Below are 14034 nucleotides of genomic sequence, written 5' to 3'. Positions count from 1 at the left end.
GCCTTGGCCATAAATAAATCTGTCGCGGTGAATACTCTGCCTTGCTGTGGCCACTGGGCAGTGCCCAGAATTTTTTTTTTCTTTCCTTTTTTTTTTCTCGAAAGGAATGAAAAATAATGAACTAAAAATTTTGTTTACAAATTCAATGAACAAAACTAACAGAAATTAAGAAAAACAATTAGGAATGTTCGACTAAAAACACCATTAAAACTTGGGTTGCCTCCCAAGAGCGCTGTCTTTATCTTCATATGGCCGGTCGTTGATTGTTTCATGCAAAGAGGTGGCAAAATCATGACGGACTTGGCTTGGTCAATATGACCTCCCAAGTAAAGCTTTAACCGCTGCCCATTAACCTTAGAAATCTCTAGGCTTTCGCCTTTTAGTTCCACAGCTCCATATGGGAATGCCCTGACCACCGTGAATGGTCCTGACCATCTTGACTTCAGCTTACCAGGAAATAGTTTCAACCTAGAGTTAAAAAGTAGGACTTTCTGCCTGGGTTGAAACTCTTTCATGACTAAGTTCCGGTCGTGCCACTTCTTGGTTCTTTCCTTGTAGATTTTTACATTCTCATAGGCCTCATTTCTAAATTCTTCCAGCTCATTCAATTGCAGCAATCTTTTCTCTCATGCTGCTGCTAACTCCATGTTTAAGGTCTTCATAGCTCAATAGGCCTTATGCTCTAATTCTACCGGCAGATGACAGGCTTTTCCGTACACCAACCTATACGGTGACATACCGATAGGTGTTTTAAAAGCTGTTCTGTACACCCACAGTGCATCATCTAACTTTCATGACCAATCTTTCCTTGATCTCTGCATTGTTTTCTCAAATATCATCTTGATCTCCCGGTTAAAAATTTTAGCTTGGCCATTACTCTGTGGGTGGTAAGGTAGAACAGTCCTATGGCGAACACCATATCTGGATAGCAGAACTTCAAACTGTTTATTGTAAAATTGACTCCCTTCATCACTAATGATTGCTCGGGGAGTTCCAAAACGAGTGAATATGTATTTCTGAAAGAAAGACAAGACTGTTTTACCAACATTAGCTGGAGTTGCAGTAGCTTCAACCCATTTCGAAACATAATCCACAACCAATAAAATGTACAAATTCCTAAACGAAGATGGAAAAGGACCCATTAAATCTATTCCCTAGACATCAAACAACACCACCTCCAAGATACCTGTCAAAGGCATTTCGTTTCTTCTAGAATTGTTCCTTGTTCTCTGACAACGATCGCATGCCTTCACAAAGTCATTAGCATCTTTGAAAAGAGTCGGCCAAAAGAATCCACTTTGAAGAACCTTCGCAGCAGTTCTTGTGCCACTGAATGCCGCCCACATTGTAAGGCATGACATTGATTCAAGATAGAATACATCTCTTCTTCAGGCACACATGTCCTTATTATCTGATCGGCGCAGTGCTTGTAAAGAATTGGCTCTTCCCAGTAGTAATGTTTTTCCTCTGAAAAGAACTTTTTCAATTGTTGACGAGACATCTACGAAGAAGTTACATTTGCAGCCAAGAAATTGACATAATCAGCAAACCAGGGTACCATCAAGCTTTCCCTTAAACTAAAGAGTTGTTCATTAGGAAACTCATCATTTATTTTCACTTCTTTTGCATTTTGGCTGTCTTCTATCTCGAGTCTTGAAAGATGATAAACAACTAGATTCTTGGTCCCCTTCTTATCCTTTATTTCAATGTCAAATTCTTGAAGCAGAAGCACCCACCGAATCAACCTTTATTTTGCATCCTTCTTGGTCATAAGGTACTTGATTGCTGAGTGATCCGTATAAACTATCACCTTATTCCCAATCAGATATGGCCGAAATTTATCACAAGCAAACACAATGGCCAACATCTCTTTCTGCATGGTGGCATTGTTCAGTTGAGCATCATTTAAGGCTTTACTAGCATAGTAGATGGTGTGAAACACCCTGTCAACTCGTTGGCCCAAGACTGCTCCAATGTGTAGTCACTTGCATCACACATCAACTCGAATGGTACTCCCAATTTGGTGAAGTGACTATAGGCGCTGATATCAATTTCTCTTTAAGAACTTGGAAAGATTTTAAACATGCTTCCCCAAACTCAAAAGGAACTCCGTTAACAAGGAAATTGGACGGTGGTTTTGAGATCTTCGAGAAGTCTTTAATGAATATTTGGTAGAATCCAGCATGGCCCAGAAAACTCCTAACTCCTTTTACAGAAATAGGAGGGGGTAAATTCTCTATTGTTGACACCTTGGCTTTATCCACCTCAATGCCTGCCTTTGAGATCTTATGCCCCAGAACTATCCCTTCTTTTATCATGAAGTGGCACTTTTCCCAATTAAGAACTATGTTTCACTCCTCACTTCTGATTAGGACTTTCTCCAAGTTCTCCAAACAATGATCAGAGGAAGAACCAAAAACTGAGAAATCATCCATAAAAATCTCTATACATGTTTCAATCAAGTCTGAAAAGATAGCCATCATACACCTCTGAAATGTTGCTGGAGCATTACATAGTCCAACGGGCATTCTCCGGAAAGCAAAAGTGCCATATGGACAAGTAAATGTTGTCTTCTCTTGATCTTCGGGTGCTATGGCTATTTGATGGTACCCAGAATAGCCATCTAAGAAACAGTAATACTCTTGCCCAGCCAAACTGTCTAACACTTGATCAATAAAGGGCAAAGGAAAATGGTCCTTCCTGGTTGCCTTGTTGAGCTTCCTGTAGTCGATGCAGATTCTCCAACCAGTAACCGTTCTTATGGGGATCAATTCATTCTTCTCATTCTTTATCACTGTCATCCCCCCTTTCTTTGGTACTACTTGCACCAGGTTGACCCACTTGCTATCTGAAATTGGGTAAGCCACTCCAACATCTAACCACTTGACCACCTTCTTTCTGACAACCTCTTTCATTGGTGGATTAAGTCTTCGTTGTGCATCAATAGTTGGTTTAGCGGCCTCTTCCATTAAAATTGGATGCATAAATGTTGAGGGACTGATTCCCTTAAAGTCACCCAATGTCCATGCAATGGCCTTATTGTGTGCCCAAAGTACTCTAAGCAACCTGTCAGTCTCCACATCAGAAAGTGTAGCTGACACTATCACTGGAAGCTTCTTGTTTTCTCCTAAGAATTCATACCGTAAATGATTGGGAAGTACCTTTAGTTCTAACTCTGGTTGTTTCACTATAGATGGCACAAGCTCCTTTGGGACAACCCCCAACTCTTCATAGTACTTCCTATTCAATGGCCCATAAGAGTCGAGCCATTTGGCATACTCCATTGCCTCCATTCCTTCTTGCTCAATTAACTCATCTTCGGTTAAGCTCAATTCTCAGGGATCTTCTATCAACTTTTTCTTCCCCACAATAGTATCAATAAGATACACAAAGAAACAGTTATCACTTGCCTTTGGAAAAGTCATCGCCTTTAGTACATTGAAGACCACTTCTTCCCCTTGCACGCGCAGCTTCAACTCACCATTCTAAATATCGATCAATGCTTGACCAGTTGCTAAGAATGGTCTCCCAAGAATAATTGGGACATTGCTATCTTCTTCCATGTCCAGAACAATAAAGTCAGCTGGGAAGATGAACTTATCAACTTTTACTAATACATCCTCAATGACTCCCCTTGGATGAGCTAGTGATCGATCAGCCAGTTGCAAGGTTACTGTAGTTGGCTTTGCCTCAGCCAACTTCAATCTTCTGAAAACCGACAGAGGCATTAAGTTAATGCTGGCTCCTAAGTCACACAATGCATTTATTCCTTCTATTCTCCCGATGGTGCAAGGAATGGTGAAACTCCCAGGATCTCTGAGTTTGGGGGGAAGTTTCTTCTGCAATATGGTGCTACAACCCTCGGTCAATGCCACTGTCTCATAGTCTTCCATTTTTCTCTTCTTCGACAAGATCTCCTTCATAAACTTCACGTAGCTAGGAATTTCTTCCAAGGCTTCAACAAAAGGAATGTTAATGTGTAACCTTTTAAAGACCTCTAGAAATTTCAAAAACTGCTTGTCAAGATTAGTCTTTCGGAGTCTCTACGGGTATGGGACCTTCACATGGTGATCTATACTGATTGGTGGAGACGCTGGTCTTGGTGGAGGAGTTTCAGTAGTCTTCTTTTTGTTGATACCGGTGCCGGTTGATCCCGAGTCTCTTCTTCCACTGAATGCCCCTCATCAGGCCCTTCATACTTCTTCCCGCTTCTCACGGTAATTGCTTTGCAATGTTCTTTTGGATTGACCTCTATTGTACTAGGCAAGTTCCCTTGAGGACAAGTTGCTATCTGAGTTTCCAACTGCCCCATCCGAGTCAGTAAGTCTTTAATGGATGATCTAGTCTCTGTCATAAACTGTAGCAATAAATTTTTTTTGAAGACTAGAACTCCCACTAGAGCCTTGTTACTGTGATTGTTGTTGGTTCAGCGTTTGGTTATGATTTCTTTGCTGATAGAATCCACTATTCCTTCGACCCCCTCCTTCATTGAACCCAAAGTTGTTGTTTTGAGAGTAATTCCAAATGGCGTTTGCTTCATCCATTGGCAAAATATTCACATCTACCGGGCATTCCTCATAGAGATGAGGGCCTCCACAGAGCTCACAAACAACTTGATCCTGTTTTGCCTGCACAACTATCAGTTTTGTCAGGGCCTCTACCTGGGCTGTTAGTTTTGTTATGGCATTAACCTCATGCATACCAGCCACCTTCTTTGTCTCACTTCTTTCAGTTGGCCACTGCTGATTATTCAGGGCCATCTCTTCTAGCAGTTCATAGGCTTCATTTACACTTTTCCTCATAAATTCCCCACCAGCTGTGGCATCTATAAGTGTTCTAGTGTTCTAGGCTTCTCAATACCATGATGAGGACACTTCCTAATGAGCCTCATGGAAAGATTCACTATCCTAGTGACAGAAATTATTAATTTCTCCTCACAACTTAGCAGACATTGTTGGAGGAAAGAAGTTAGATATAAACTTCGTTGCCAAATTAGTCCATGTAGCTATAGAATTCGGTGGTAAGGAGAACAAAAAACTCTTGGCTCGCTCTCTCAGCGAAAATGGATAAAGTCTCAAGCGAATGGCATCATCACTAACCCCATTGACTTTGAAAGTCTGACATAACTCCATGAAGTTTGACAAGTGCAGATTGGGGACATCATGGGGAAGTAGACCAAATTGGACTGAAGACTGTACCATTTGGAGTATGGCAGGCTTAATTTCAAAATTGTTGGCATCTACGGCGGGTGGCATTATGCAAGACTGAACCCCTGTAAGAGTTGGGATAATGTAATCTCTCTGACTGTGGCCATTTGCTTGATCTTCAACGGCACCTCCATTATTACTGTTGTTGCCTCCATTGTTACCACCATTAGCATTCTCAGCCATGATTTCTTCTGTTTCAGCAGCTGCTGAAACTCTTTCTTGCCTCTTATTTCTTCTATTTTTCCTACAAGTCTTCTCAATTTCAGGATCGACCGGCAATATGACACCCTGTCCTTGACGTCGCATACACCTTCAATTCCTGAAATATACAAAGACAATATTGAAAGAAAAAGGTTAGCAATTAGCAAGAAAGATAAACAAAAAAAAGAATTTAATATAATCTTATGCAATATCAATCTTTAAACAATTCCCTGGCAACAACGCCAAAAACTTGTTACGAAAATTATAAATAGTACGCAAGTGCACGTAATCAAGTAGTAAACTCACACAGGTGAGGTCGAACCACAGGGAATTGGATTGAATACCACTAGACTAAATTTATGATTCTATTTGGCAAACCAATATTTTTCAAGATTAAAAACATAATAAAAATTCTAGAAGCTTAAGTAGATAGACAGAAGTTAATCAAAATGAGAAGATAGGGAAGAGAATCTTGTTGATATATTTACCCACTTGTTAATTCCTAATTACTATCTCTTTTCCTGATGTGAATGACAGATTATACAATTTAACCTAGCTCCTTTCAGATCTTCTAGGTTCTAAATCACATGTTCTCTAAATAATCTTTTAATTAGAATCACATGAAATCAGCATTAAGCAATAATCTAATTGTCACAAAGGTCACGCAAATACTTTCGTTTCACATCAACCTAGATTATCTAATTTTATCATTCTCAATTCTCACTTTTCAAATTTTGAATTGAGATCATAGAACATGTAAAAGGTGATCAAGCTTAAACATGGAATTAACACAAATATAGATAATTTCACAATCAAGATGAAAGGAATGGCAATTAACATCAACTAGGGAAAACTTTAAACAACATTCATCATCTTCCCTAAATGGGAGTTTAGTTCATGTTCAAATCCATAACCATTCCTAAAACAGAATTCAACATAAATAAATTAAAAGGAAGGAAGAAAGAAACTGTTAGTGGAATGAATCTGGGTCGCCCCCCTTTGCTTCTCCAACTGCTCTTGACTACTTTCTAGGTCTTAAAATCGCTTCCCCTTACTTCTTTTTGCAGTTTTCTTTTTATTTTTTCGTTCCAGGATTCAAAAGACGAAATTGACCTCACTTTGTACGGAACCTCGCCGCGGCCATGGGTTCCCTCACCGCGGCGAGTGCAGATCTGGCCGTGGCGGTGGAGTATCTGGCCGCGGCTCCTGAACCTGTCTCAGATACATCTCTCTGCCAAATCTTGGCCGCGGCCGTAAATAAATCTACGGCGGCTAGAAGTGAACCAACTCCTAATTTTTGCATTTTTTCTTGGCTCAACTTGTCTTTTGTTGCACTTTTGAAGCCCTTCCCGTCCACAACTACGGGAAACCTGAAAACATAGAAAACAAAGAAAACAAGCATAATTCTGTCATAAAACATCGAAAAACGACTCTAATTGTGACCCGAAACATAGATTAAAAATAGCCTAACAGCTGGGGGCACATAGATGACCTAGACGAATGCTTCAAAGTCCTCAGGAAATACAACATGAAACTCAATCCCTTAAAGTGCTCCTTTGGAGTCAGCTTGGGTAAGTTTCTGGGCTTTATTGTCAACGCCCAAGGAATTGAAGCCAATCAAGAGAAGATTCAAGCCCTCCTAGACATGAAATCACCAACAAGAACCAAGGAAGTACAAAGTTTGACTGGTCGGATCGCCGTACTCAGCAGATTTGTTTCAAAATCAACAGACAAGTGTGTTCCGTTCTTCAACTTCCTGCAAGGAAACAAGAAATTTGAGTGGACAGAGGAATGAGAAAAAGCTTTTCAAGAGCTAAAAATGCAACTCGCAAAACCTCCCATATTCTCGAAACCTCTGGATGGAGAAGAAATGGGGATATACTTAGCTATCATGGAGGATGCTGTAAGTGCCGTGCTGATTAGAGAGGAAAACAACATACAACATCCAGTCTATTACATTAGTAAAAGACTCATTGAGGCTGATGGCCCATACCCATTGATAGAGAAACTCACTTACTACCTGATTCTAGAAACAAGGAAGTTTAGACCCTGTTTCCAAGCTCATCCTATTCGGGTGTACACTGACCAACCGTTACGCCAAATATTACAAAAGTCGGACACCTCTGGACGGTTACTCAAGTGGACAGTAGAACTTGGTAAGTATGAAATTACTTTCCAACCCCGAACAACAATCAAAGGCCAGCCCTTAGCAGACTTTGTAGTAGAATGCACAAGCAAGGAAGAAAGCATATTGGAAGGCAACCCCGAGCCAGTACAAATACCTCAACCAAGTAATAGTGAAGACAAGTTGACTTGGAAACTACATGTGGACGGGTCGGCTACAGATCAACTATCCGGTGCAGGAATCACCCTTGTCACACCTTGGGGGCAACAATTGCAAGCTGCAGTCAAGTTTGGATTTAAAGCATCCAATAACGAGGACGAATATGAAGCTTTGATCGCTGGTCTAAAACTAGCCCGGGAGATGAAAGCCGAATATATTGAAATCTATAGTGATTCACAGCAGGTGGTAAATCACGTGTTTGGAAAATACGAGGCTCGGGGAGAAAAGATGATAGAATATTTGAGAAAAATACACAATCTGCTCGCATAGTTCAAAAGCTACGCTCTAAAACAAATTCGAAGGGATGAAAACACGACTGCTGAAGTATTAGCTCGGCTTGCGAGTAGTAATGTAAGTGATAAAGTGAATTTGGTTCCTATCCAGTTCCTCGAAGAACCTATAGCATCAATGGCACGGAAGCGATCAAAATGATTGATACTTCCCGAAAATGGATGACACCAATTGCGACGTACCTCAACACTGAGGAACTCCTAGATAATCAAAATGAAGCTCGAAAAATGAGAAGGAAAGCTGCACTGTGTTGGGTTTTATGCCCTAAATAAAACTCATTTCAATATAGTAAGATTTACTTACTAATATAGATCAGAAATAACATTTAATGTTGCATGGTTCACATGATTTATTTCATGATTATATGTACATAATGTATGAATTCATCTGAAACCCTTTTCACATACTTGATCCTGTTTATTGTGTTGTCAACACTTCGGAAAGTAAACATGACTATGTGAATAAAGTTTCCTAGATTTATCAGACACAGGGTTTTACTGATATGATAATCTACAACAGTGTTTACTTGCATTTGGAGAAATGCTATGTTCTTTCCAAAGCATTGGTTAAAGTAAAGCTCAGGTTGGATGCATGGAGCATGCATCGGAAGGGACCGATATTGAACTTTGACTTAGATTTATAAAACTTACCGTAATATCTATTCAAGTCAATATCCCCTAGTTGATCCTAGCTCAAATGATCTTAATCCTGTTATGATTAGGCTCAATCTCAAGAGGCTATGCGTGTTCTTTGATTTGTTAGTTAAGCCTACTTTTGGGTCAGGGTGATACGTACATTTTGGGAACACGGTAGTGCAATTGAGTGGGAGCGCTAACATAAACATGGAATCTATAGCTTTTATCTGGAAAATAGTAAGTAAAGGATGATCTCCTTAGAGCTTGACCAAACAAAAATAAATGGTGGAGTACTCATTTCACATAAGCTGAAATATCATTTATACGGGGTTAAGTGTTTTAAGGATTAAATACATTGTAGGGTGTAACGGTAATCTAATCCCTTTACAGTGTAGATCATTCATATAGAGGATCATTGATCAAATTAGGATTATAACAATGGATAACTAATGATGTGTCTATATGGTGGAACATATAGAGCATTCTATATACTGAGAGTGCAATTCTATGTTCTATGCGTGGATTCAACAAAGAATTAATAAGTCAGTGAATTTAGGTTATAAATTCTTGATCTGCTTATTGGAAGCTCGGTTATATAGACCCATGGTCCCCCACTAGTTGAGATAATATTGCTTGTAAGACTCATATAATTGGTTTGGATTAATCAATTATAATTCTCAATTTAGACTATGTCTATTTGTGAATTTTTCACTAAGTAAGGGCGAAATTGTAAAGAAAGAGTTTTAGGGGCATATTTGTTAATTATGATACTTTGTATGGTTCAATTAATAAATATGATAAATGACAATATTATTTAATAATTATTTATAGTTATTAAATAGATAGAATTGGCATTTAGATGGTTGAATTAGAAAATTGGCATTTTTGAGAAAATCAGATGCAAAAAATGATAAAATTGATTGCAAAATTTCAAAAAGTGAGGCCCAAATCCATATTGTATAGGGCTGGCCACTTTTATAGGATTTATCATCTGAGATTTTCATTATTTTAATGCCAAATAATTCAAACCTAACCCTAGTGGAATGCTATAAATAGATAGTGAAGGCTTCAGGAAAATTACACTTTTACTTCTGATTTCCTTTAGAGAAAAACCTGAGCCTTCTCTCTCTATACCTAGCCGCCACCTTCTTCTCTTTCTTCCCTCTTCAATTTCGAAGTTACTTAGTGTTAGAGTAGTGCCGACACACAACAAGTGATACCTCAATCATAGTGAGAAAGATCGTGAAGAAAGACATTCAACAAGAAGGAGTTTCAGCACTAAAGAAGGAGAGAAGGAGATCCAGGTTCAGATATTGGTAATGCTCTGCTACAGAAAGGAATCAAGGGCTAGATATCTGGACGGAAGGAGTCATTATATTCCGCTGCACCCAATGTAAGGTTTACTAAACTCTATATGTGTTTATTTCATCGTTTAAGGAAGTTTCATATTTAGGGTGTTAATCAACATACTTGTGAGTAGATCTAAGATCCTGGTAAAATAATTTCCAACAATTGGTATCAGAGCCATGGTAATTGATTTGCTTGCAAGAAATTTGGACTTAAAATGATTTGTTTGATGTTTTGGATGGTATGATGTTATTTTGAGTGTTATTTGATGATTGATTGATGTTTGTGAAGTTTCATGAAAAATAATTGAATATCTGTTTCTGGAATTATTTTTATTGGATAATATGGAAAAATTAAGCAATTTATTTTTTTACAGAACTCAATTTCGATTTAATTTGAATTAGTTATGATTTTTTGAAGTTTCGAAAAAAAATCGGGATCGTGCAACAGGGACACGCGGGCGGATATCATGCTGCCTCCCCCATGCAACCTAATTTTTCAAAATTGTTGGTTTAATTTTAAATATAATTTTAATTAATTTCAAAATATATATTTTTTTTTAAAATTTTTTCGAAAATTAAATATTTTTATTATTTAATTATTTTTTCGAAATTTAATTATTTAAAATTAAATAAATCCTACATCCAACTATCCAGCTAACCTTGTTGCAGGAGTATGTGTGTTAGCTTGTTTGTAAGTTTTTAAAACCTATTATTACTTGATTGCAAATAGCCATGGTTAACTTGTTGACAGATCCAATGATCTGATTTTAACTCATGGCTCCCTTGGTCAAGTAAATAATTTGTAACAGTTATATTTTCACAATCTTCTTTCATCTGTGTATGACCTAGCAACATGACCGGATCCATCCAAATTGTGTGCCTGTGTGAGCCTATATGTTTAATTTTGTTATAGATGCATATAGGTTGTTGCTAAATAAAATATCATAGTTTTTGATAGATTTTATTTAGGCCCATTTAGTTTTTGGGCCTAATCAATTAATAACAGTTGTTCATTTTAAGGTTAAATTCCTCTCTTTTCGGCCTTGTGTGAGAGTTGGGAGCCATAGTAGTGGGTACGACATACTGAACCTAGCCCCCTCTCACATGAACCACCCCAATTGTGAAGGCCCATTTGCCTCATTTGAATAACTGTACTAAGTTAATTAAATTAGTTTAACCTAATAAAATTGATTAGCAACATAATTAATTTCATTGATTTTGAAATTAATTTAAGAAAACCATAGTTTAAAGAATTTTATTCTAAGCTAAACTATATGTATTTTCTTGTATTTAATTAAATATAGAATTATAACCATCTAGATTCTTTATGAAGCTTAATTTAAATTTTTCATTAAATATTCCTATTTAAATTGAAAATTAGTTATCACTAACTAATCAACTTAAATCTGAATATCTTTTGAATTTCAAAATTTGAAAATTAAGTTGAGGAATTTTAGGAATTGGTTATTAAGATTCTTTAGATATTTTTTAAGTTGATATTTTTTCAAATATAACTTAAAATGGAATATTTTCAAATTAAGTGGTTATAACTTAATTTTAAATTTAATTAAATCTAATTTGAAAGATATTTAAGTTGATTTTTTAGATTCTTCTAAAACAACTTAAACAAGATATTTTTTCAAATTTTGTGGAAAAGATACTTAGTCAAATAAGATATTTTCTAGATAGTTATTTCTAGACTACTTATTATTTCTAATATTAAATAGGAAAATATTATACATTGTGAAATTAATTATTTAAATAATTAATTTTGGTACAATTTATTTTAAGTATATTTTTTCCTAGTATTAAACTAGAGATTAATAATTAAGCATTCTCTACACTTAATTATTTATTTCTTGAATTTAATACATTTAATTAAATTGAAAATTAAATATCTAAATTGATTTTAATCATGATACTTAAATATTTCTTTTCATGACACTTAATTAAATAGAAAATTATTTTAAGTTGAAATTTATTTTTTCAACTAAATTCAAATAATTTTCAAAATATATATATTTTTCTTTATTTTATTAATCAATTTTCGAAATTGCATTTCATAATGCAAGATGATTTTGATTTTATCTTGAAAAATATATTAAGTTGTAAATTAATGATTTATTTTAATTAATTCTTGGACCAACTTAAATCAATGATTTTTTTATTTATTGATTAATTTAAAATAAATGAATTAAAGCATATTATTAGAAATTGAATTAATTAGTCAAAGGAAAATCTAGATAGATGATATTTTTGCTTGAAGTATTTTTCTAAGTAATTATTATTTAAGTATTTCGAAAATATAAAGTTTTTATACTTTCTTTTTCAAAATACAATAAATATATTCTCATGAAAATTTATTTTGAGTTGCAAATTAATTTAAATTAATACAACTTAAATAATTTTCTTAATATTTATATATCAAAATTACTACTGAGATGGAAATAATTCAATTTATTTTAATCACCATCTAAGTATAATTTTGTAAATATTAAATTAAATTCTAATTTAGAATTTTAATTCTAAATTCGATATTTAATGAATATATTTTATTATAAATAATAATGAAAATAAATTTTAAAATAATGAGCTTTAATCAAGAGACATTCGATCTCCATTGTTGGTTTTACATCGCGTTTGTTTTAGTGAGTAATCCTCCCTAATGGAGGAACGTTCATTAGCAATTTCGCACTGTTTAATCTCGAAAGATAAGTAGTTTGTAAGTGTTTTATATGGTATGGATCACCCTAATGGTGGCGACCATATTTGACTTGAAAATTATGAAACAATGGTGGAAGCTCATAAGATAGAATTGCCTTGACTCTCGCCTAAACGGCACAACGCTGAATTCCAATCTTGATCGAATAAAAGGTTGCTAGAATGTCTAACATTTTAGATGAGCTGACAACTCTATTCATTGGATGGTAGCTTTGACTCTCGCCTAAACGGGATACTGATATCAGTTTGTTGAAAACCTTGGAAATTATTTAGGATTGTATGTTTTAGTATTTTCACTTGTCATTCCGACTTGCTATATGTAAAATAATTTCTGAATTGTGTATGAATTTATATTGAACCATGTTATTTTCTGTTATTAAGTTGTAGTTTAATTTCGAATCTTCATTGTTGGTCTAACTTGGTTTGTTTATCTAATGAGATAAATCCCTAGTGGATTTTCACCATTAGACATACATAATAGTGTTAGATCTCGAAAGATAAATATTGTATATGCAACATCTAGCTGTTCATCAATTGATGACACCTTAGACTAGTATTTTTACAATGTGAAACAAGAAGATTGTAGAAATAAGATTACTTTGACTCTTGCTAATCGAAGCATCGTTAGATTCTTATTTATAAACGAAATTATCCTAATCCTCTTAGCTTATTCATTTCGAATTAGCTCAATAACATATCATTGGATGAATGGTCTATATATCATTTAATGTCATTTTATTTTCTCTCTTCAGAAATTAAATGGCACATATGATTATAATCTCGAAATTCTATTCCACAATGATATAAGTCCTCAAGCTTAGAAATCTCCTACTTGTATGGGCAAATCTGACTTAGAGTTTAAATTAGTAGTGGTGGTCCAAGAAGAATTACTCATTATATTTGGTATAAATTTAAGTCTTTGACTTTAATTTTAGATTCCAAACAGAAATTTTCTTATATTTCTAATTCCAGTTTACAATACAGTTTCACTTTCACAAGTGTTTAATAACCATTTTCTATCAATGGATTCAAACTGTATGGAATATGAGTTTAATATTCTGTGACCAGGATCCACTTGCACTATTCTATATGGCATTTGTATCTTGTTCATAGTGGTTTTGACAAGATCAATCTCTGCAAAGAGTTAATATGCCTATATCCACTGAAAGTAGTTCATCTCATTCGTAGATGGATGTACATTCAGGGGTGGATATGAGTTTTTCGTTGTATTCTTGAAACGATAACTCTAGATTATACCTTATGCAAAGAAATTTGAAATGTTTGAA

The 14034-nt window shown here is 35.4% G+C and overlaps 2 protein-coding genes across 2 annotated transcripts; both read right to left on the bottom strand.

Annotated features, from left to right (window-relative positions):
• Nucleotides 1-791: 791 nt before the first annotated feature.
• On the bottom strand, nucleotides 792-1501 carry LOC115695296 (uncharacterized). The gene is made up of 3 exons (XM_030622371.1): nucleotides 1380-1501; nucleotides 1187-1329; nucleotides 792-1066 (listed from the first exon to the last, which is right to left on the bottom strand). Exons 1-3 carry the CDS (start codon nucleotides 1499-1501, stop codon nucleotides 792-794), a joined length of 540 nt encoding a protein of 179 aa, XP_030478231.1.
• Nucleotides 1502-3485: 1984 nt separating this feature from the next.
• Nucleotides 3486-4354, bottom strand: LOC115695295 (uncharacterized). Its single transcript, XM_030622370.1, has 2 exons — nucleotides 4093-4354; nucleotides 3486-3955 (listed from the first exon to the last, which is right to left on the bottom strand). The coding sequence occupies exons 1-2, from the start codon at nucleotides 4352-4354 to the stop codon at nucleotides 3486-3488; spliced, it is 732 nt and encodes a 243-aa protein (XP_030478230.1).
• Nucleotides 4355-14034: the final 9680 nt, after the last annotated feature.

The sequence above is a fragment of the Cannabis sativa genome, chromosome 6 (assembly GCF_029168945.1).
Source record: "Cannabis sativa cultivar Pink pepper isolate KNU-18-1 chromosome 6, ASM2916894v1, whole genome shotgun sequence".
Classification (NCBI taxonomy): Eukaryota; Viridiplantae; Streptophyta; class Magnoliopsida; order Rosales; family Cannabaceae; genus Cannabis; species Cannabis sativa.
Note: the sequence above shows the minus strand (reverse complement) of the source record. Positions and strands in the feature narration are given on the sequence as shown.